Genomic DNA, 24,983 nt, shown 5'->3' with positions numbered 1-24,983 from the left:
ACAAATCAACTTATTGATAAAACAGAATCAGACTCACAGACATAGAAAACAAACTTACAGTTACCAAAGGGGAAAGGGGAAGAGTGGTGTAGATTTAGGAGCATGGGATTAACAGATGCATGCCATTATATATAATATAGATAAACAACAAGGACCTACTGTATAGCACAGGGAACTATATTCAGTACTGTATCTTGTAATAACCTGTAATGGAAAAGAATCTGAATCTGTAACACTATATTGTAAATCAATTATAGTTCAATAAAAAAATTTTTTTAATGAGGTACCATTACATATCCACCAGAATGATACAAGACTGACAACAATAAATGTTAGTGAAGTTGTGGAGCAGTGGTGTTTCTTACACATTCATGGTGAGAGTGTAAAATGTTCTTTGGAAAAAGAACCCAGCAATTTCCCTTCTAAGCATTTTTTTAATATTTTTTTTTACATCTTTATTGAAGTATAATTGCTTTACAGTGGTGTGTTAGTTTCTGCTTTATAACAAAGTGAATCAATTATACATATACGTATGTTCCCATATCTCTTCCCTCTTGCGTCTCCCTCCCTCCCACCCTCCCTATCCCACCCCTCCAGGCGGTCACAAAGCACCGAGCTGATCTCCCTGTGCTATGTGGCTGCTTCCCACTAGCTATCTACCTTACCTTTGTTAGTGTATATATGTCCATGCCTCTCTCTCGCTTTGTCACAGCTCACCCTTCCCCCTCCCCATATCCTCAAGTCCATTCTCTAGTAGGTCTGTGTCTTTATTCCTGTCTTACCCCTAGGTTCTTCATGACATTTTTTTTCTTAAATTCCATATATATGTGTTAGCATACGGTATTTGTCTTTCTCTTTCTGACTTACTTCACTCTGTATGACAGACTCTAGGTCTATCTACCTCATTACAAATAGCTCAATTTCGTTTCTTTTTAATGGCTGAGTAAAATTCCATTGTATATATGTGCCACATCTTCTTTATCCATTCATCCGATGATGGACACTTAGGTTGTTTCCATCTCTGGGCTATTGTAGATAGAGCTGCAATGAACATTTTGGTACATGGCTCTTTTTGAATTATGGTTTTCTCAGGGTATATGCCCGGTAGTGGGATTGCTGGGTCATATGGTAGTTCTATTTGTAGTTCTTTAAGGAACCTCCATTACTGTTCTCCATAGTGGTTGTATCAATTTACATTCCCACCAGCAGTGCAAGAGTGTTCCCTTTTCTCCACACCCTCTCCAGCATTTATTGTTTGTAGATTTTTTTAATGACTGGTGTGAGATGATATCTCATTGTAGTTTTGATTTGCATTTCTCTAATGATTAATGATGTTGAGCATTCTTTCATGTGTTTGTTGGCAGTCTGTATATCTTCTTTGGAGAAATGTCTATTTAGGTCTTCTGCCCATTTTTGGATTGGGTTGTTTGTGTTTTTGTTATTGAGCTGCATGAGCTGCTTATAAATTTTGGAGATTAATCCTTTGTCAGTTGCTTCACTTGCAAATATTTTCTCCCATTCTGAGGGTTGTCTTTTGGTCTTGTTTATGGTTTCCTTTGCTGTGCAAAAGCTTTTAAGTTTCATTAGGTCCCATTTGTTTATTTTTATTTCCATTTCTGTAGGAGGTGGGTCAAAAAGGATCCTGCTGTGATTTATGTCATAGAGTGTTCTGCCTATGTTTTCCTCTAAGAGTTTGATAGTTTCTGGCCTTACATTTAGGTCTTTAATCCATTTTGAGCTTATTTTTGTCTATGGTGTTAGGGAGTGATCTAATCTCATACTTTTACATGTACCTGTCCAGTTTTCCCAGCACCGCTTATTGAAGAGGCTGTCCTTTCTCCACTGTACATTCCTGCCTCCTTTATCAAAGATAAGGTGACCATATGTATGTGGGTTTATCTCTGGGCTTTCTATCCTTTTCCATTGATCTATCTTTCTGTTTTTGTGCCAGTACCATACTATCTTGATTACTGTAGCTTTGTAGTATAGTCTGAAGTCAGGGAGCCTGATTCCTCCAGCTCCGTTTTTCGTTCTCAAGATTGCTTTGGCTATTCAGGGTCTTTTGTGTTCCCATACAAATTGTGAAACTTTTTGTTCTAGTTCTGTGAAAAATGCCAGTGGTAGTTTGACAGGGATTGCATTGAATCTGTAGATTGCTTTGGGTAGTAGAGTCATTTCCACAGTGTTGATTCTTCCAATCCAAGAACATGGTATATCCCTCCATCTATTTGTATCGTCTTTAACTTCTTTCATCAGTGTCTTATAATTTTCTGCATACACGTCTTTTGTCTCCTTACGTAGGTTTATTCCTAGCTATTTCATTCTTTTTGTTGCAGTGGTAAATGGGAGTGTTTTCTTGATTTCACTTTCAGATTTTTCATCATTAGTGTAGAGGAATGCCAGAGATTTCTGTGCATTAATTTTGTATCCTGATACTTTACCAAATTCATTGATTAGCTCTAGTAGTTTTCTGGTAGCATCTTTAGGATTCTCTATGTATAGTATCATGTCATCTGCAAACAGAGACGGCTTTACTTCTTCTTTTCCAATTTGGATTCCTTTTATTTCCTTTTCTTCTCTGATTGCTGTGGCTAAAACTTCCAAAACTATGTTGAATAAAAGTGGTGAGAGTGGGCAACCTTGTCTTTTTCCTGATCTTAGTGGAAATGCTTTCAGTTTTTCACCATTGAGGATGATGTTGGCTGTGGGTTTGTCATATATGACCTTTATTATGTTGAGGAAAGTTCCCCCTATGCCTACTTTCTGCAGGGTTTTTATCATAAATAGGTGTTGAATTTTGTCGAAAGCTTTCTTTGCATCTATTGAGATGATCATATGGTTTTTCTCCTTCAATTTGTTAATATGGTGTATCACGTTGAATGATTTGCGTATATTGAAGAATCCTTGCATTCCTGGAATAAACCCCACTTGATCGTGGTGTATGATCCTTTTAATGTGCTGTTGGATTCTGTTTGCTAGTATTTTGTTGAGGATTTTTGCGTCTATGTTCATCAGTGATATTGGCCTGTAGTTTTCTTTCTTTGTGACATCCTTGTCTGGTTTTGGTATCAGGGTGATGGTGGCCTCGTAAAATGAGTTTGGGACTGTTCCTCCCTCTGCTGTATTTTGGAAGAGTTTGAGAAGGATAGGTGTTAGCTCTTCTCTAAATGTTTGATAGAATTCGCCTGTGAAGCCATCTGGTCCTGGGCTTTTGTTTGTTGGAAGATTTTTAATCACAGTTTCAATTTCAGTGCTTGTGATTGGTCTGTTCATATTTTCTATTTCTTCCTGATTCAGTCTTGGCAGGTTGTGCATTTCTAAGAATTTGTCCATTTCTTCCACGTTGTCCATTTTATTGGCATAGAGTTGCCTGTAGTAATCTCTCATGATCTTTTGTATTTCTGCAGGGTCAGTTGTTACTTCTCCTTTTTCATTTCTAATTCTATTGATTTGAGTCTTCTCCCTTTTTTTCTTGATGAGTCTGGCTAATGGTTTATCAATTTTGTTTATCTTCTCAAAGAGCCAGCTTTTAGTTTTATTGATCTTTGCTATCATTTCCTTCATTTCTTTTTCATTTATTTCTGATCTGATTTTTATGATTTCTTTCCTTCTTTCTGCTAAGTTTAGGGTTTTTTTGTTCTTCTTTCTCTTATTGCTTTAGGTGCAAGGTTAGGTTGTTTATTCGAGATGTTTCCTGTTTCTTAAGGTGGGATTGTATTGCTATAAACTTCCCTCTTAGAACTGCTTTTGCTGCATCCCATAGGTTTTGGGTCGTCGTGTCTCCATTGTCATTTGTTTCTAGGTATTTTTTGATTTCCTCTTTGATTTCTTCAGTGATCACTTCGTTATTAAGTAGTGTATTGTTTAGCCTCCATGTGTTTGTATTTTTTACAGATCTTTTCCTGTAATTGATATCTAGTCTCATAGCGTTGTGGCCAGAAAAGATACTTGATACAATTTCAATTTTCTTAAATTTACCAAGGCTTGATTTGTGACCCAAGATATGATCTATCCTGGAGGATGTTCCATGAGCACTAGAGAAAAATGTGTATTGTTGTTTTTGGATGGAATGTCATATAAATATCAATTAAGTCCATCTTGTTTAATGTATCATTTAAAGCTTGTGTTTCCTTATTTATTTTCATTTTGGATGATCTGTCCATTGGTGAAAGTGGGGTGTTAAAGTCCCCTACTACGAATGTGTTAACTGTCGGTTTCCCCTTTTATGGCTGTTAGTATTGAGGTGCTCCTATGTTCGGTGCATAAATATTTACAATTGTTATATCTTCTTGGATCGGTCCCTTGATCATTATGTAGTGTCCTTCTTTGTCTCTTGTAATAGTCTTTATTTTAAAGTCTATTTTGTGTGATATGAGAATTGCTACTCCAGCTTTCTTTTGGTTTCCATTTTCATGAAATATCTTTTTCCATCCCCTTACTTTCAGTCTGTATGTGTCTCTAGGTCTGAAGTGGGTCTCTTGTAGAGAGCAAATATATGGGTCTTGTTTTTGTATCCATTCAGCCAATCTGTGTCTTTTGGTGGGAGCATTTAGTCCATTTACACTTAAGGTAATTATCGATATGTATGTTCCTATTCCCATTTTCTTAATTGTTTTGGGTTTGTTATTGTAGGTCTTTTCCTTCTCTTGTGTTTCTTGCCTAGAGAAGTTCCTTTAGCAGTTGTTGTAAAGCTGGTTTGGTGGTGCTGAACTCTCTCAGCTTTTGCTTGTCTGTAAAGGTTTTAATTTCTCCATCAAATCTGAATGAGATCCTTGCTGGGTAGAGTAATCTTGGTTGCAGGTTTTTCTCCTTCATCACTTTAAATATGTCCTGCCAGTTCCTTCTGGCTTACAGAGTTTCTGCTGAAAGATCAGCTGTTAACCTTATGGGGATTCCCTTGTGTGCTATTTGTTGTTTTTTCCCTTGCTGCTTTTAATATGTTTTCTTTGTATTTAATTTTTGACAGTTTGATTAATATGTGTCTTGTGTATTTCTCCTTGGATTTATCCTGTATGGGACTCTCTGTGCTTCCTGGACTTGATTAACTATTTCCTTTCCCATATTAGGGAAGTTTTCAACTGTAATCTCTTCAAATATTTTCTCAGTCCCTTTCTTTTTCTCTTCTTCTTCTGAAACTCCTATAATTTGAATGTTGTTGCATTTGATGTTGTCCCAGAGGTCTCTGAGACTGTCCTCAGCTCTTTTCATTCTTCTTTCTTTATTCTGCTCTGCAGTAGTTATTTCCACTATTTTATCTTCCAGGTCACTTATCCGTTCTTCTGCCTCAGTTAATCTGCTTTTGATCCCATCTAGAGTATTTTTAATTGCATTTATTGTGTTGTTCATCGTTGTTTGTTTCATCTTTAGTTCTTCTAGGTCCTTGTTAAATGTTTCTTGCATTTTGTCTATTCTATTTCCAAGATTTTGGGTCATTTTTACTATCATTATTCTGAATTCTTTTTCAGGTAGACTGCCTATTTCTTCTTCATTTGTTAGTTCTGGTGGGCTTTTATCTTGGTCTTTCATCTGCGGTGTGTTTTTCTGTCTTCCCATTTTGCTTATCTTACTGTGTTTGGGGTCTCCTTTTTGCAGGCTGCAGGTTCATAGTTCCCGCTGTTTTTGGTGTCTGTCCCAAGTGGCTAAGGTTGGTTCAGTGGGTTGTGTAGGCTTCCTGGTGGAGGGGACTAGTGCCTTTGTTCTGGTGGATGAGGCTGGATCTTGTCTTTCTGGTGGGCAGGTCCACGTCTGGTGGTGTGTTTTGCGGTGTCTGTGGACTTATTATGATTTTAGGCAGCCTCTCTGCTAATGGGTGGGGTTGTGTTCCTGTCTTGCTAGTTGTTTGGCATAGGATGTCCAGCACTGTAGCTTGCTGGTCATTGAGTGAAGCTGGGTGCTGGTGTTGAGATGGAGATCTCTGGGAGATTTTCACCGTTTGATATTATGTGGATCTGGGAGGTCTCTTGTTGACCAGTGTCCTGAAGTTGGCTCTCCCTCCTTAGAGGCACAGCATTGACTCCTGGCTGCTGCACCAAGAGCCTTTCATCCACACGGCTCAGAATAAAAGGGAGAAAAGTTGAAAGAAAGAATTAGTAGAAGGAGAGAGAGAGAGAGAAAGAAGGGAGGAAAGAAAGAAGGAAGGAAAAATGAAGGAGCTAAAGTAAAATAAAATAAAGATAAAATATAATAAAGTTATTAAAATAAAAAAAATTATTAAGAGAAAAAAATTTAAAAAACAAAAATAAAACAGACGGATAGAACCCTAGGACAAATGGTGGAGGCAAAGCTATACAGACAAAATCTTACACAGAAGCATACACATACACACTCACAAAAAGAGGAAAAGGGGAAAAAATCATAAATCTTGCTCTCAAAGTCCACCTCCTTAATTTGGGATGACTCGTTGTCTATTCATGTATTTCACAGATGCAGGGTACATCAAGTTGATTGTGGAGCTTTAATCCGCTCCTTCTGAGGCTGCTGGGAGAGATTTCCCTTTCTCTTTTTTGTTCGCACAGCTCCCAGGGGCTCAGCTTTGGATTTGGCCCCGCCTCTGAGTGTAGGTTACCAGAGGGCGTCTGTTCTTCACTCAGACGAACGGGGTTAAAGGAGCCGCTGATTCAGGGGCTCTGGCTCACTCAGGGCGAGGGGAGGGAGGGGCACGGAGTGCGGGGCGAGCCTGAGGCTCCAGAGGCCGGCGTAACGTTGCACCAGCCTGAGGCGCGCCGTGCGTTCCCTGGGGGAGTTGTCCCTGGATGCCGGGACCCTGGCAGTGGCGGGCTGCACAGGCTCCGCGGAAGCGGGGTGTGGATAGTGACCTGTGCTCACACACAGGCTTCTTGGTGGCGGCAGCAGCAGCCTTAGCGTCTCATGCCCGTCTCTGGGGTCCGCGCTTTTAGCCGCAGCTCGCGCCTGTCTCTGGAGCTCCTTTAAGCAGTGCTCTTAATCCCCTCTCCTCGCGCACCAGGAAACAAAGAGGTAAGAAAAAGTCTCTTGCCTCTTCGGCAGCTCCAGACTTTTCCCCAGACTCCCTCCTGGCTAGCCGTGGCGCACTAACCCCCTGCAGGCTGTGTTCACGCCACCAACCCCAGTCCTCTCCCAGTGCTCCGACCGAAGCCCGAGCCTCAGCTCGCAGCCCCGCCCGCCCCGGTGGGTGAGCAGACAAGCCTCTCGGGCTGGTGAGTGCGGGCCGGCCCTGATCCTCTGTGCGGGAATCTCCCCGCTTTGCTCTCTGCACCCCTGTGGCTACGCTCTCCTCCGCGGCTCCGAAGCTTTCCCCCTCCGCCACCCGCAGTCTCTGCCCGCGAAGGGGCTTCCTAGTGTGTGGAAACCTTTCCTCCTTCACAGCTCCCTCCCACTGGTGCAGGTCCCATCCCTATTCTTTTGTCTCTGTTTATTCTTTTTTCTTTTGCCCTACCCAGGTACGTGGGGGGTTTCTTGCCTTTTGGGAGGTCTGAGGTCTTCTGCCAGCGTTCAGTAGGTGTTCTGTAGGAGTTGTTCCACGTGTAGATGTATTTCTGGTGTATCTGTGGGGAGGAAGGTGATCTCCGCGTCTTACTCTTCTGCCGTCTTCCCGGAAGCCCCCTTCTAAGCATTTACTCAAAAAAAATTAAAACACATGTCCACAAAGCACTTGTATAAGAATATTCACAGCAGCATTATTCATAATAGCACCAAACTGGAAACAGTTTTGCTTTCTACCAATAGGAGGATCGATTTTTTTAAAAACTCGATATATTAAAAAATATATATAAATATATATTTATATATATAAATATATATATATTTATATAAATATAAATATTTATATTTATATATAAATATATATATTTTTATATATATAAATATATATATAAATATATATATAAAAATATATATAAATATATGTATTAATATATAATGAACTACTACTCAACAATAAAAAGGGATGAGCTACTGATACATGCAGCAAAATGGATGAGTCTCCAAAATGTTCTTCTGAGTGAAAGAAGCCTTACACAAAAGAATACTTACTGCATGATTCCATTTATGTGAAATTCTAGAACAGACAAAACTAATCTATGGTAGAAAAATCACAACAGTGGTTGCCTCTTGAGATTGGGGTTAGGGATTGACTAAGAAAAGTCATGAGTGAACTTTCTGGGGTGACGGTAGTATTCTATATTGGTGGGGTTTGGATTAGATGTGTGAATGCATTTGTCAAAATTCTGCAAATGTACACTGGTGCATCAACACTGTGGAATGCTACTCAGCATTCTAAAGGAACAAACTAGTGATACAGAGACTTGAATGCATCTCCAAGGAATAATGCTGAGAGAAAAAAGCCAGTCCCATCCTTACACACTGTAAAATTCCATTTACATGACATTTTTAAGTGACACAATTTTAGAATGAGGGACAGATTAATGGTTGTCAGGGATTAGGGATGGGTAGAGGAGTCAGGAGGGTGGTAGGTGTGATTATAAAAGGGTAGTATGAGGGGTCCTTTTGGTGTTGGAACTGTTAGTGTCTTGACTATGGATAGTGGATACAGGAACCTACACAGGTGATAAAAATTGTACAGAATGTAATATAGACACACAAAAACGAGTATAAGTAAAACAGGAAATCTGAATAAGGTGGTGGATTGTATCAATGTCACTATGCTGGTTGTGTTATTATGCTGTAGTTGTGCAAAATGTTACCACTGCGGGTAACTGGGCAAAGCATACAAGAGATCTCCATTATTTCTTACAATTTCATACAGACCTACAATTACCTCAGTAAAAATTTCAATTTAAAATAAACACAAATTCTTTCTTAGAGAATTGTCTGATACTATGTCTGGGCAAGCAATGTAAAAAGTGAGCCAGGAGCATCTTGAAGTACCACATAGCAAGGAAACGATCAAAGATTACTGAGGTTGTGCCAGAAGCACTGAGGAGCTAAATCGAGGCCAATGCTGGCTCAATTTGAGCTTCAGGAAGAATAGCAAATTCAAAGACTTGAAAGCCATACAATATGTTTAAATCCATGTGTTTATAATAATAGTTTAAACACATGCACACACAAACCCAAATTGGTTACCTTCAAAGTATAACGGGACAAATTCATCATCTTGAAACCTGGGAAATGAAAGTGTCAAGTTGGCCTTTCCTAAGTGGACTGTACCTCTGGGTAACCAAATGATGGATGAAGAGAAGACTCTCCTATTTGCTGAAAGTTATTTCAGCAAATAAATCAAAACCAGATGATCCAGTTGGAGTTTCACCGTTTTTTTACCTTCAGGGAAATGAATGGGTCTAGGCATTGGGCGTCAGTGGGCACTGACATCAAAAAAGCGGCAGCCAGACTTGTGGACATCTCCTGATAAAAAGATACACCACCACTTGTAGACTTGCTAAAGGGATGGAACCTGAGTCTAGTCTAGCCCCTGATCCAGCTGCCAATATGCAGGAAATCAGCTGACAGGGCGAAAAAGTGAACTCTCCCATGAGAACATACACGGTCGGCAAAGTCCAGACTGAGAAACTTCGGTCAGGTGGTTCAAGTTCTTCAACAGATATGTAGTAAAGAAAAGAGAAGGATGGAAGGGGAACCTGTAGGTGGATTGAGACTCAAAGACTTATCAAGCTAAAAACCTAAGGACAGAACTAAAACTATACTATCTATGGATGCATGCTTAGGTGATAAAACCACAAAGAAACCTAAGGAAGGGATTACTACAGAGTCAGGAGGAAAATGTTTACTCTGGGGGGCAGGATTGGGATGGGGCACATGGAGAGGCTTCTGGCTGGCAAAATTGTCTTTTGACCTAGGAGGTGATTAACAGGATGTTTGCCTTATAAATCAATTCGCTAACCTACACATTTGTTGTGTCCTCTGTCTTGTTTTACATTTTAAACAGGCTGTGTGATAGAGCTGTTCTCAGGTTGCCATTGGAAGCCAGAGAGGCACTTCATATCTAAGGAGAGAGGATGAGGAAAGGCCCTCTGTAGAGATATTACTGGGAGAGTGAGGGTAGGGTGGGAAGAATGTCAGGGATGAGGCCAGAGAAATAAGCAAGCTCATGACCTGTCTTCTGTACTAGACTTTATCCTAGAAGCCATGGGGGGCCACTGAGGAATTTCACACTAAGCGACCAGACCAGATTCATATTTTAGAAAGATTCCTCTGGCAGCTGAATGTCAGATGGATTGGATGGAGGCAGGAGTGGTTCCAGGGAGACCGGTTAAGACTCTACTGTAGTAATCCAGACTAAAGATGGTGAAGCCAGAAATAACACAGTGACAGAGAGGGTAGAGAGCAAAGACTAATTTGAGAGTACTTAAGGAGGCAGAAACATAAGGCTTGAGAAGCTATCTGGGAGAGAGAGGGAGGGAAGGAGACAGAAGAGAAATTAAGGAGGTTTCCCTAAATTCGAGACAAAGTTTACACACAATAAAATGCACAGAACGGAAGCATACAGTCCAGTGAGGTTTTTTACATGTATGTACCTATATAACTCACATACCAGTGAAGCTGTAAAGCTTTTCCTTTACTCCCAAAGTTTCCTCTTGACCCCCGCAAGTCAATCACTACCCCATTGGCAAGCACTGTTCTGATTTTTATCACCATAGATGATTTTATCTGTTTTTGAACTTCACCTAAATGGAATCATACAATATGTAGTCTTTTGTGACTAATTTCTTTTGCCTAGCACATTCTTCTTGCAATTCATCCATGTTGTGTGTTATCAGCAGTTCATCCCTTTTTATTGCTGAATAGTATTCCATTGTACGAATACACCATTATTTGTTTATTCACTCTTCTGTTGATGGACATTTGGGTTGTGTCTAGTTTTCTGTCTGTTTGTTTTACTATTAGGAATAAAGCGGCTGTAAACATTCTAAAATCAGTCCTTTCGTAGATGTACATTTTCACTTATCTTGGGTAAATATCTAGGAGTGGAATTTCTAGGTCACAGGATAGGTATGTGGTTTTTTTGGTTTGTTCGGGTTTTTTTAATATTTATTTATTTATTTATTGGTTGTGTTGGGTCTTAGTTGCGGCACACAGGATCTTCCATTGTGGTGCATGGGCTTCTCTCTAGTTGTGGCTTGCAGGCTCCAGAGCGCATGGGCCCTGTAGTTGTGGTGCACGGGCTTAGTTGCCCCACGGCATGTGGGATCTTAGTTCCCCGACCAGGGATCGAACCTGTGTCCCCTGCATTGCAAGAAGGATTCTTAACCACCGGACCACCAGGGAAGTCCCGGGATAGGTATATGTTTTAACTGCAGAAGAAATCGCCAGTTTCCTGAAGTGCTTCTAGTATTTAATACTCCTACCAACAATGTATGAGAATTCTGATTACTTCACATCTTTGATGCTTTCAGTGTTCTTAATTTTAGCCATTTTAGTGTGTGTGAAACACATTTATCTCATCATGGTTTTAATACAAATTGAGTAATAATGAATACTAATGATGTTGAGTATCTCTTCATGAGTTTATCGGCTGTTCATTTTTCTTTTTGAAGTTTCTGTTCAAATCTTTGCCTATTTTTTATTGGGTTTTGTTATTACTGAGTTGTAGGATTTCTTAACATATCCTGGATTCAAGCCCTTTGTCCTGTGTATGTTGTATTGCAAATATTTTTCCCCGTTCTATCATTCTCTTTTCCTAATGATGTCTTTTGATAAACAGAAAAATTTAATTTTGATAGACCAATTTACTAGTTTTTTTTTTTAATGATTAATGCCTTTTGTGTTCTCAGAAATCTTTGCCTACCCCAAGGTTGCAAATGTATTTTCCTATATTTTCTTCTAGGAGCATTATAGATTTAGTTTTTATGTGTATGTCTATAATCAATCTTGAGTTACTTTTTTTCATGTATGGTGTAAGGTATGAGGCAAAAGTTCTTTTTTTTCCCATACGGATATCATTTTTCCAGCACCATTTGATGAAAAGACTTTTCTCCATCCACTGAATTGCATTGATGTTTTGTCAGAAATCAGTTGACCAGTATACGTACAAATCTATTTCTGGACTCTCTAGTTTTCTTTTTTTTTTTTAGTTTCATTTTTATTTTGTATTGGAGTATAGTTGATTTCCAATGTTGTATTAGTTTCAGGTGTACAGCAAAGTGATTCAGTTATACATATGCATATGTCCATTCTTTGGCAGATTCTTTTCCCATATAGGTTATTACAGGATATTGTCGAGTTCCCAGTGCTATTCAGCAGGTCCTTGCTGATTATCTATTTTGTATATAGTAATGTGTATATACAGACTGTATATATGCATTTATCCCTCCCCACCGCTACCTTTCCCCTTTGGTAACCATAAGTTTGTTTCTGAAGTCTGTGAGTCTTTCTGTTTTGTAAATAAGTTCATTTGTATCATTTTTTTAGATTCCACATATAAGTGATATATGATATTTGTCTTTCTCTGTCTGACTTACTTCATTTAGTATGATAATCTCTAGGTCCATCCACGTTGCTGCAAATGGCATTATTTCATTCTTTTTTATGGCCAAGTAATATTCCATTGTATATATGTACCACATCTTCTTTATCTGTTCCTCTGTCGATGGACATTTAGGTTGCTTCCATGTCTTGGCTATTGTAAATAGTGCTGCAGTGAACATTGGGGTGCATGTATCTTTTTGAATTATGGTTTTCTCTAGATATATGCCCAGGAGTGGGCTTGCTGGATTATATGGTAGTTCTATTTTTAGTTTTTTAAGGAACCCCCATACTCTTCTTCATAGCGGTTGTACCAATTTACATTCCCACCAACAGTGTAAGAGGGTTTGCTTTTCTCCACACCCTTTCCAACATTTATTGTTTGTAGACTTTTCAGTGATGGTCAGTGATGGCCATTCTGACCAGTGTGAGGTGCTACCTCATTGTAGTTTTGATTTGTATTTCTCTAATAATTAGCAATGTTGAACATCTTTTCATGTGCTTTTTGGCCATCTGTATGTCCTCTTTGGAGAAATGTCCATTAAGATCTTCTGCCCATTTTTTGATTTGTTTGTTTTTGATATTGAGCTGCCTGAGCTGTTTGTGTATTTTGGAGATTAATCCCTTGTTGGTTGCATCATTTGCAAATATTTTCTCCCATTCTGTGGATTGTCTCTTCATTTTGTTTATGGTTTCCTTTGCTGTGCAAAGCTTTAAAGTTAAATTAGGTCCCATTTGTTTATTTTTGTTTTTATATTCATTACTCTAGAAGGTGGGTCCAAAAAGATATTGCTGCAATGTACATCAAAGAGTGTTCTGCCTATGTTTTCCTCTAAGAGTTTCATAGTATCTAGTCTTACATTTAGGTCTTTAATCCATTTTGATTTTGTTTTTCTATATGGTGTTAGAGAATGTTCTAATTTCATTCTTTTACATGTAGCTGTCCAGTTTTCCCAGCACCACTTATTGAAGAGACTGTCTTTTCTCCATTGTCGTAGATTAATTGACCATAGGTGCATGAGTTTATTTCTGGGCTTTTTATACTGTTCCATTGATCTATATTTCTGTTTTTGTGCCAGTACTATATTGTCTTGATTACTGTAGCTTTGTAGTATAGTCTGAAGTCAGGGAACCTGATTCCTCCAGCTGCATTTTTCTTTCTTAGGATTGCTTTGGCTATTTGGGGTCTTTAGTGTTTCCTTACAAATTAAAAAATTTTTTGTTCTAGTTCTGTGAAAAATGCCATTGGTAATTTGATAGAGATTGCATTGAATCTGTAGATTGCCTTGGGTAGTAGAGTTATTTTGACAATATTGATTCTTCCAATCCAAGAACATGGTATATCTTTCCAGCTGTTTGTGTCATCTTCGAATTCTTTCATCAGCATCTTACAGTATTCAGAGTACAGGTCTTTTGCCTCCTTAGGTAGGTTTATTCCTAGGTATTTTATTCTTTTTGATGCAATGGTAAATAGGATTGTTTCCTTAATTTCTCTTTCTGATCTTTTGTTGTCAGTGTATAGAAATGCAAGAGATTTCTGTGCATTAGTTTTGTATCCTGCAACTTTACCGAATTTATTGATGAGCTCTAGTAGTTTTCTGGTAACATATTTAGGACTTTCTATGTATAGTATCATGTCATCTGCAAACAGTGACCGTTTTACTTCTTCTTTTCCAATTTGGATTCCTTTTATTTCTTTTTCTTCTCTGATTGCCATGGCTAGGATTTCCAGAACTAACTTGAATGAAATTGGCAAGAGTGTACATCCTTACCTTTTTCCTGATCTTAGAGGAAATGCTTTCAGCTTTTCACTGTTGAGTACCATGTTAGCTGTGGGTTTGTCGTAGATGGCCTTTGTCATGTTGAGGTAAGTTTCCTCTATATCCACTTTCTGGAGAGATTTTATCATAAATCAGTGTTGAATTTTATCAAAAGCTTTTTCTGCATCTATTGAGATGATCACATGGTTTTTATTCTTCAATTTGTTGATGTGGTGCATCACACTGATTGATTTGCAGATATTGAAAAATCCTTGCACCCCTGGGATAAATCCCACTTGATCATGGTATATGATCCTTTTAATGTATTGTTGAATTCGGTTTGCTAGTATTTTGTTAAAGATTTTTGCATCTATGTTCATCAGTGATATTGGCCTGTAATTTTCTTTTTTTGTGCTATCTTTGTCTGGTTTTGGTACCTGAGTGATGGTGGCCTCATAGAATGAGTTTGGGAGTGTTCCTTCCTCTGCAGTTTTTTGGAATAGTTCCAGAAGGATAGCTGTTAACTCTTCTCTAAATGTTTAATAGACTTCACCTGTGAAGCCATCTGGTCCTGGACTTTTGTTTGTTGGAAGTTTTAAAATCACAGTTTCAATATCAGTACTTGTGATTGGTCTGTTCATATTTTCTATTTCTTCCTGGTTCATTCTTGGAAGATTGTACCTTTCTAAGAATTTGTCCATTTCTTCGAGGTTGTCCATTTTATTGGCATGTAGTTGCTTGTAGTAGTCTCTTATGATCCTTTGTATTTCTGTGGTGTTGGTTGTAACATCTCCTTTTTCATTCTAATGTTATTGATTTGAGCTCTCTACCTTTTTTTCTTGATGGGTCTAGCTAAAGGTTTATTAATTTTTCTTATCTTTTCAAAGAACCAGCTTGATCTTTTCTATTGTTTTCTTCACCTCTATTTCATTTATTTCTGCTCTGATCTTTATGGTTTCTTTCCTTCTACTAACTTTGGGTTTTGTTTGTTATTCTTTCTCTAGTTACTTTAGGTGTAAGGTTAGGTTGTTAGAGATTTTTCTTGTTTCCTGAGGAAGATTGTATTGCTGTAACCTTCCCTAATTGAACAGCTTTTGCTGCGTCCCATAGGTTTTGGATTGTTGTGTTTTCGTTTTCATATGTCTCTAGGTATTTTTTTATTTCCTCTTTGGTTTCATCAGTGATCCATTGGTTGTTTAGTAACATATTGTTTAGCCTCCACGTGTTTGCTTTTTTTTACTGTTTTTTTCTTGTAGTTGATTTCTAATCTCATAGCATTGTGATCAGAAAAGATGTTTGACATGATTTCAGTTTTCTTAAATTTACTGAGGCTTGCTTTATGGCCCAGCATGTGATCTATCCTGGAGAATGTTCTGTGTGCACTTCAGTAGAATGTGTATCCTGCTGCTTTCGGATGGAATGTTCTGTAAATATCAGTTAAGTCCATGTGCTCTAATGTGTCATTTAAGGCCTGTCTTTCCTTATTGATTTTCTTTCTGGATGATCTGTCCATTGATGTAAGTGGGGTGTTAAAGTCCCCTACTATTATTGTGTTACTGTCAGTTTCTCCTTTTATGGCTGTTAGCATTTGCCTTATATGTTGAGGCCCCCCTATGTTGGGTGCATATATATTTACAGTTATATCTTCTTGGATTGATCCCTTGATCATTATGTAACCTCCTTCTTTGTCTGTTGTAACAGCCTTTATTTTAAAGTCTATTTTGTCTGACATGAGTATTGCTACTCCAGCTTTCTTTTGATTTCCATTTGCATGGAATACCATTTTCCATCCCCTCACTTTGTTTGTGTCCCTATATCTGAAGTGAGTCTCTTGTAGACAGCATATATACAGGTCTTGTTTTTGTATCCATTCAGCCAGTCTGTGTCTTTTGGTTAGAGCATTTAATCCATTTACATTTAAGGTAATCATCAATATGTATGTTCTTATTGCCATTTTGATAATTGTTTGGGATTTGTTTTTGTGGGTCTTTTTTCTTCCCTTCCTCTTTTGTTCTCTTGTGATTTGATGACTATCTTTAGTGTTGTGTTTGGATTGCTTTCTTTTGTGTGTGTATCTATTGTAGATTTTTGGTTTGCGGTTACCATGGTTTTGGTATAGCAGTCTATAGATATGCATGATTGTTTTAGGTTGCTGATCTCTTAATTTCAAATGTGTTTCAAATATCCTGCATTTGTATTCTCCTCCTCTCACAATTACTGGTTTAAGTATCATATTTGTGTGTGAATGATTTCCTACCTTAACTGTATGTTTCCCTTTACTGGTGAGCTTTTCCATTCGTAATTTTCTTGTTTCTAGTTGTGGCCTTTTCTTTTCCATCTAGAGAAGTTCCTTTAGCATTTGTTGTAAAGCTGGTCTGGTGGTGCTGAATTCCCTTAGCTTTTGCTTGTCTGTAAAGCTTTTGATTTCTCCCTAGAATCTGAATGGGAGCCTTGCTGGGTAGAGTATTCTTGGTTGTAGGTTTTCCCCTTTCATCACTTTCAGTATATCATGCCACTCCCTTCTGGCCTGCAGAGTTTTTGCTGAAAAATCAGCTGATAACCTTATGGGGATTCCCTTGTATGTTATTTGTTGCTTTTAATATTTTCTCTTTGTCTTTAATTTTTGTCAATTGGAATAGTACGTATCTTGGTGTGTTCCTCCTTGGGTTTATCCCCTATGGGATTCTCTGCGCATCCTGGACTTGAGTGTTTCCTTTCCCATGTTAAGGAAGTTTTCAACTATTATGTTTTCAAATATTTTCTCCGGCCCTTTCTCTCTCTCTTCTCCTTCAGGGATCCCTATAATGTGAATGTTGGTGCATTTAATGTTGTCCCAGAGGTCTCTCAGACTGTCCTCATTTCTTTTCATTCTTTTTTCTTTATTCTGTTCTGCAGCAGTGATTTCCACCATCTGTCTTCCAGCTCACTTATTTGTTCTTCTGCCTCATTTATTCTGCTATTGATTCCCTCTACTGTATTTTTCATTTCAGTTCTTATATTGTTCATCTCTGTTCTTTAAATCTTCTAACTCTTTGTTAAACATTTCATGTATCTTCTCAATCTGTGCCTCCATTCTTTTTTCAAGATCTTGGATCACCTCATTACTTTGAATTCTTTTTCAGGCAGATTGCCTATCTCCACTTCACTTAGTTGTCCTTCTGGAGTTTTATCTTGTTCCTTCGTCTGGGTTATATTCCTCTGCCATCTTGTTTTGTCTAACTTTCTGTGTTTGTGGCCTCCATTCCTCAGGCTGCAGAATTGTAGCTCCTCTTGCTTCTGGTGTCTGCCCCCTGGTGGATGAGGGTCCAAGGGCTTGTGCTGGCTTCCTGGTGGGAGGGACTGGTGCCTGCCCACAGGTGGGTGGAACTGGGTCTTAGGACTCTCTAGTTTTCTTATGCCAACATCACAATATCTTGTAGCTGACATGTTGAGGGAGTCTAGATTATGTTGTCCTTTTTTTTTTTTTTTTTTAGGACTGTTAAATTTCATTCTAGCAGGCATAAGTTACTGGAAGAACCCTTTGATCCTATGAAGCTTGACTTTATTCTTCCAATTTGAATTTATTCCCATGGCACATCCTTTCTGAGTCTCAGTATGAATGCTCCATATTCTAGGTGGAATTCCATGATCTCCCAGCTCTGCTTGATCTCTAGTATCACCACTTACCCCAGAGAAGGCAATTTCTACTAGGTCTGTGGAAGTCCCACCCTGTACACGTGTGGTCCAGCTTTCAGCCAAGAAACTGCCCACCAAACCCACCCCCACGCTGTGTTGCTCACGCCCTCTGGATACCCTGCCTGGCAGATTTCAGCCACTTCAGCCCAGAACTCAAATCTGCCTGCTCAGCAGATTATCACTCTGCCTGGGCTCCATCTCCCTACCCCACAATGAGAAGGTGCCCCAAGATGACAGCTGGAGCAGTCATGCACTTTCCTCCTGTTTCCTTGCCCTCTAAGATCACAGTCCTGTGTGGCTTGCTATTCAGTGCCTGAGAGCATGTATTCTGTTGCCTCGTTTGTGGCAGGCGGGAGAATCCAGTTCTAGGAATTCTGTCATGGCCTAAATTGGAAGGTGAGGTTCCATTTTGGATATGATGCTGAGTTTTTAGTGTCTGTGGAACATTCAGGTAGAAACGTCTGGCCAGCAATTGGGTATTCATGTATGGAGTTTGAAAGAGACAGCTGGGGCTGGAAATTCAGATTTTGAGGTCCTGAATTTACACTGGTAGTTGAAATTAAGGGAATGAATGTGATCACTTAGCTAGAGAACGGTTAGAGAAGGGATAGAAAAACATTCTTCTCTTTAAAAGGCTGAGAAGGTGTGGCTAAAGAAGGGATGAGGAACAGGAGACACGGGTGTCACAGAAACCACCATGAGTAAAATTGCATTCGCCTGGGGCAGTTGCAGTATCAGGAGCCCAGCCTTTCTTTCCTCTCTACATCATGCTTACCAGTCCAGAGCCAGTTCTTCTCCAGTGCTACTGAGAACTTCATAAAGTCTCACTGGGTGATCATGATGGAAGAACCTGCATATCTGGGCTCTGATACTAATCTGTAGAGTTAAAGCCATACCTGTCTGGAGGAGGCTTAGAATTTCTATCATGTAATCACACATCTGTGTTTTTAGCCTTCTTGGGGCTAATGGCTGACAAGTTTGATCATCATTTTTATAAAATAGAGGGGAAAACTGAGGCCCTGGAGAGGTGGACAACTTGATTATTAAAGTCAGTGATGGAGTCGGCCCTGTTTCCAGTTTTAGTTTCTAGTTGTCTAGAGACCTTACAGGGTTCAGATTTGCAAGTTGCTCTAGGTCATCTAATTCAGCCGCCTTGTTTTTTAGGTGGGGAAACTGACACTGATAGAGCTTAAACTAGGTGTAGACAACAGAAATGCAGTGAAGCCAGCTTAGGCAAAAAGGAGAATTTGCTAGAAGAGTACAGAGGTAGCTGAAGGGATTCAAAAGGCAAGGATGGAGCTGATTTTTGAGAGTAGACTGGAGCTGTGACCTGCAGTGCTGGAGAAACACTGGGATGCCCCTTGTTTCTGCCCTTTTCTCTGCTTCTTTCTGTGTCTCTCATCCTCCTCTCAATGCAGACCAGCTTCTTCTGCTTCCACCCTCCCCTGCCCCCAGAGAAAATGGTCACCAACAACTGTTCCTGAGTTTATAGCTTAGGAAACAAGCCACTCATTCCCCTCCATTCAGGAAAGAAGTCAGTCTGATTCTAGAATTGCAACTCACATTCCCCTAAAGATCTCAGTGGCCCAGTGGAGCCATCCAGAGTCCAGTCATTTGCAGCCAGGGGTCTGGGTAGTGTTATTCCACACACAGGGCTGCGGAAAGCCCTACCTCTATAAGCAAGTGGTGTAAACTGTTGGTGGGGGGAGGGATATTTTCCCAAAAAAAATCATGGGAGCAGATGGTTGGGCAGCTAGCCCAGTAGATGCTTGGGACACTAGGGTTACATGAGTAACCAGTGGCAGAGCCAGGACCAGAAACCTCAGCAGCAGTTTTCCTGAGGTTGCCTCCCATGAGGATTTGATCCGTGATGAGTAGAGACAGCTCTAGGACAGTAACAGCCAAAGGTGGGTTCCCTCTGTATTAGTCCAAACTCCTAGCTACAAGTTACAGAAATTGAAATCAAACCAGCTTAAGCAGAAAGAGAATTTATTAGAAGGCCATTGAGGTACCTCACAGACTTGAGGGAAAACTGAAGATTCCAGGGCATCTTCAGGAATCTGGAATCATACCACCAGGACACATACACACATACTCACTATGTTTCTTTCTCTTTTTCAATTTTCATCTTTCATCTCCTCATTTCTCCTTGGCTTTGGTAACACAAGGTTTTATCCATAAGGTAGGGAACGTGGCTGCCAGCAGTTCCAGGGTCATATCTTTATAGTGTCTTTAAGAGAAAAGAAAGTTTTCCCTGCTGATTGCAGGTAGAAAAATCCCAGGGAAGGATTCTGACTCAGTGGGTGGAGTCCTGTGATTGGCTGGGCCTAGGTGCCTGTTCACCCCTGGGGTCAGAAGGCAGGGGATATTTTAAGAAGGGGGACTGTAAGCAGCATAGACAAAAACCTCTTTTGTTCTGTGTCTGTCTCCCAGGTGACGATGGAGGCTGGCAGCCTCCCCCTGGAGCTGTGGCGCATGATCTTGGCCTACTTGCCCCTTCCCGACTTGGGCCGTTGCAGCCTAGTGTGTAGGGCCTGGTATGAACTGATCCTCAGTCTTGATAGGACTCGCTGGCGGCAGCTGTATCTGGGCTACACCGAGTGCCGCCACCCCAACTGGCCCAACCAGCCTGATGTGGAACCTGAGTCTTGGAGGGAGGCCTTCAAGCAGCATTACCTTGCCTCCAAGATGTGGACCAAGAATGCCGCGATCTTGGAGACCTCTGTCTGCTTTTCTCTATTTCGCCGGAGGAGGACACGTCGTACCCTGAGTGTCGGGCCAGGCCATGAGTTTCACAGCCTAGGCAGTGCCCTGGCCATGTCCAGCCTATTTGACCGAATCCTGCTGTTCCCAGGTCTGCACGAAGAGCAAGGTGAAATTATCCTGAAGGTGCCTGTGGAGATCGTAGGCCACGGGAAGTTGGGCGAAGTGGCCCTGCTAGCCAGCATTGACCAGCAGTGCTCAACCACACGCCTGTGCAACCTCGTCTTCATGCCAGCCTGGTTCTCACCCTTCATGTTTAAGGTGGGTGTCTCCCTCAGATGGATAGCCTCTCCTGGCCTGATGCTGAGCCTTGCCCTCTTCTCAGTGGGTTTGTAACCCTTTTTTTGTTGGAATTAAAAAAGAGAGAGAGTTCAGTCATTAGTCCTATAACACACTCCTCTGAGTTCTGCACCAGTTGAGAAAGAGGCACAGGGATCAGTAGAGATCAATATTCTGCTTTATTCCTGAAAAAACTGTACTTAAAAAAGTAAATGAGCCTTGCACTGGAGGCCAAAATTGTTTTGTACTTCCTCCTTTCCAACCTGGACCAACTGGGACCAGAGGTAGAGCAGCCAGCTTCCAGGAGCATGCCACATGCCACATAGTGACAGGAAGCAGAGAACAGGCAGCGTTCCCAGAGAGATGGCCAAAGAGGGGGGGCTCTGCAGGCCAGTGACCTTCAGCACATTAGCCCCACTCTGTGGAGGGTCAAGGAAGGTCAGGCTTTTGCCAAGGCTGACTGGAGAGAGGGTCAGGAAATATCAGGAGAACACATTCCTTCTAGGAACAGAGCAGTTGTTTCCAAAGACAAGCATGTGTTGGGATGTTGGTAGCTTCTGGGAGAACAGTCTAGAACTAATAGCTGTAGACTGCCAGGAGCTGCATTGCCTAGAAACTGATTGTGATACATGGATTTTGCACCTAGTCAACAAAAATTATATTGCCACTGTCTACCAATAACAACCAAATTGTCTCTCACGTTCGTAATGATCATTATGCCACCAGTCACTTATGATGCACTTACTCTTTGCCAGCCACGTGCTTTACAGCCATGATTAAGATGGGTAGTGTCAGCTGGCTTTATTGATGAGCAGATGGAGCCTCAACAAGGGTCTCAGACTTTGTAAGGGACAGAGGTAGGGTCCAAAGCCTGTAATCATAAGATAGGTGACTTTCCATCTGTGGCTTCATTTGATCCCCACAACAAACAGTTGTGGTAGACAGAGTAGGTGTGTCCCTGTTTTGCAGATGAGGGACACTGAGGCTCAGAGATGCTGAGTAACTTTCTCAAGTGGATTATTAGTGAGGTTAGAACTCAAATCCAGACCTTTGAGTCTAACCCCTTTTGAAATTACATTGTTCTGCGTTCCCTGGAAGCTTAAAAGGCTGTTTGCTACTTAGAACATTTCAGAAGAACCGATGGAGTCCTGTGCTCATTTGCAGATCTGGAAGAACGGTTGTTTCCATACCTTCCACATTTCATAGTCATTTATTCTTCAGCCTCCACTTCCCCCTCACAAGTGCAGCTGCAGATCCTCAATGGGTGGGTCCTGGCCGTAGACTTTGTAGCCCAGCCCACCATCTGGCTTAGTGCTTGGCATATATTAGTGCTCAGTCCATGCTTGTCTTTTAACTAAAAGCAGGACAGGGGGCTAGGATGACCTTGCCTGAAAAATGCAAAGGCCAGGGTGACTTCACAGCCGTTTTTATGACTTCTGAGGAGAACTCTAGCAATGCCTCTGCGTCTCTAGAGAGCCAGGGTTTTTCTACAGAGAGGACCAAGTAAGAGAAAATAGACTTAAACTACAACAAGAAAAAGTTAGGTTAGCCATAGGGAAGAACTAGAGAGGTTAAGGGGAGTTAAGTTCAAGTTCTGGGACAAGCTCTCAAGGGAGGTCACTGCTAGAGAATGTAAAATTGTCCAGGGATTACTAAGTGGGATCATGAGACACTACTACCTCATTTTATGGTTCAAGTACATCTCATGGAGCTTGGTGTGGAATCCAGAAGCAGTTCTTTTTCAGGAATGCAGAGTGGCTCGTCTTCTCCGTCAGGCCTGGAAGGCTGAGGGTCTCAGGTGGGCTGTTCCGTAGGGCTGAGTAGTACCCCCACCCCAGAGAACTCTCTGCTCTCCACGTCCCTTGACCCCAGATGATAACAGCTGGCTTTTCTCACGTGCCAACTTTGTGCATGGCTCCGTGCCTGGTGCTTTGTTAGTTCGTGAGCCCCGTGTTGCAGACAGAGAAACTGAGGCTTAGATAAGTGATGTGTTTATCCGAGATAACACACCTGGAAGAGGCAGAGCTGGGAGCTGGGCCCTGCAGCTGGACCCCAGAGCCCGCACTCTTAGCCACTGCTCAGGGCACTCACCCGGTCACGGCAGTACACCTTGTCCCCCTCTTTAGGGACGTGGCCTGCTGTCTCCTGCCATAGTTCTGCACCAGCACCAGTTCCCACGCAGACTTTCCCAGCACCTGTGTCTGGGCCTCCCACTGCTGGCCCAGCCCCAGCAGAGCTCAGCCCCTCCTGGCCCACCCTGGCCTCTGTCAGCCCTCTGGCTTTGCCCAGCTCTGTCCTGACTCCACACTCCGGACTGGCCTATGTGGTGAACCTCAGGGCTGCAGGCTCAGGTGGAGGCAGGCTCGCAGGGCCAAGGGAGGATTTGAATGAAGGGATAGTGCTTTGGAAGGAGAGACCCGGAGGAACACCACCTGGTGGGACACAGTCTCCGTGTAACCGAGACACCACGTGGGACCCTCACCCATCAGAGGGCTTGGTAAAGTTGGGCTCACATCCCAGCCAGTTCCTGTGTTTATGAGAATCCAAAGCTCTCCCCCATCATTTCTCCCTTGAGCGACCGTCTCCTGGTTCATCTCCAGTATTGAGTCGATTCCATTTCACGCAGCATCCCTTTGAGCATTCAGCATCTTCCCCCTTCTCCATGTTACCTCCCACCCCCCACGCCAAACTCTTTATTCTCACTAAGCGCTTCATGAGCACTGGTGGAATTTACTTGAGATTTGAGGGTTTGGGGAAGGGCCCTGCTCCAGAAAATGAACTTTTCTGCCATTATCCGTTTCCACTCTTGTCTCCTGCCCTTTGGGATTGGAAGGAGGGAAGGGGAGGCAGCTCCAAATGATCCTCCTTCTGATGCACAGCAGCTCCTGGTTCCTCCTGGGGCTGGCAAGACCCTTGCCCTGTGGGGAAGGGAACATGACCAGCAGGACAGATGGCCTTTCCAGGTGCCATCCCCTTACAGAACAGTTAGAGCTCTGACTAGCAAAACAGATCTTATCCCTGTTACACCCACTTTCTCTCTTTCGTTCCCCAGACAACTTCAGGTCACGTCCAGTTTGACAACTGCAACTTTGAGAATGGACACATCCAGGTCCATGGCCCGGGCACCTGCCAAGTGAAGTTTTGCACCTTCAAAAACACCCATGTCTTTCTGCACAATGTGCCCCTGTGTGTCCTGGAAAACTGTGAATTTGTGGGCAGTGAAAACAACTCTGTGACTGTTGAGGGCCACCCATCCTCAGAGAACAACTGGGCCTACACGCATCTCTTAGGGCTTATCAGGTCCTCTCCCAGCGTGCTCCCAACAGAGGACTCTGACTCTTTAATGTCCTTGGACCTGGAAAGCAGGGACCAGGCCTGGAGCCCAAGAACCTGTGGCATTGTCATTGAAGGTAGCCAGAGCCCTACCAGCCCAGCAGCTGGCTCCCCCAAGGCTGGCTCACAGGAGGCAGAGGTGGGCAGCGATGGGGAAGGGGTGGCCCGGACCCCAGACAGCAGCGATGGAGGCCTGAGTCCCAGCGGTGAGGATGAGGATGAGGACCAGCTCACGTACAGACTGTCCTACCAAGTGCAGGGACCGCGGCCGGTTCTGGGGGGCTCCTTTTTGGGCCCACCACTGCCGGGAGCATCCATCCAGCTGCCCAGCTGCCTGGTACTGAACTCACTACACCAGGAGCTGCAGAAGGACAGGGAGGCCATGGCGCTGGCCAGCTCTGTGCAGGGCTGCCTCATCCGCAAGTGCCTGTTCCGGGACGGGAAGGGAGGCGTCTTCGTTTGCTCTTATGGCCGAGCCAAGATGGAAGGAAACATCTTCCGGAACCTGACTTATGCGGTGCGATGTATACATAATAGCAAGGTGCGATGTATACATAATAACAAGGTGCTGTCATAAGGCTTACTGTACAGACCCATGAGGCCTCGCTGGGTCACAGGGAACATGATTTTTGAGTGGTGAGAGGGCTTCAGTGGCTGTACGCAGGAGGGCTTGGATGGTGCTAGTATGCATTTTTTTAAAAAATCATCTTTTAATCTTATAACACATGCTTGCCTCATGTCCATCATCTGATT

At 41.9% G+C, this 24,983-nt stretch overlaps 1 protein-coding gene across 6 annotated transcripts in view; it reads left to right on the top strand.

Annotated features, from left to right (window-relative positions):
• FBXO10 (F-box protein 10) overlaps positions 1-24,983 on the top strand; it is an 85,846-nt gene that overhangs the window by 22,627 nt on the left and 38,236 nt on the right. For 5 of the 6 annotated variants that reach the window (XR_002648328.3, XR_016393593.1, XR_016393592.1 and 2 more), the window contains exons 3-4: positions 20,289-20,879; positions 23,950-24,771. Coding sequence is in view for 3 of the 6 variants with exons in the window: in XM_022600086.3 (XP_022455794.2) it covers positions 20,295-20,879; positions 23,950-24,771 (1,407 nt within the window). In the remaining 3 variants the exon portion in view is untranslated. The remainder of the gene's footprint in view (positions 1-20,288; positions 20,880-23,949; positions 24,772-24,983) is intronic. The other variant, XM_089913412.1, reaches the window with a different exon arrangement.

The sequence above is a fragment of the Delphinapterus leucas genome, chromosome 6 (assembly GCF_059928025.1).
Source record: "Delphinapterus leucas isolate spDelLeu-1000000601 "Yukka" chromosome 6, BTC_Dleu_Yukka2, whole genome shotgun sequence".
Taxonomy (NCBI): domain Eukaryota; kingdom Metazoa; phylum Chordata; class Mammalia; order Artiodactyla; family Monodontidae; genus Delphinapterus; species Delphinapterus leucas.
Note: the sequence above shows the minus strand (reverse complement) of the source record. Positions and strands in the feature narration are given on the sequence as shown.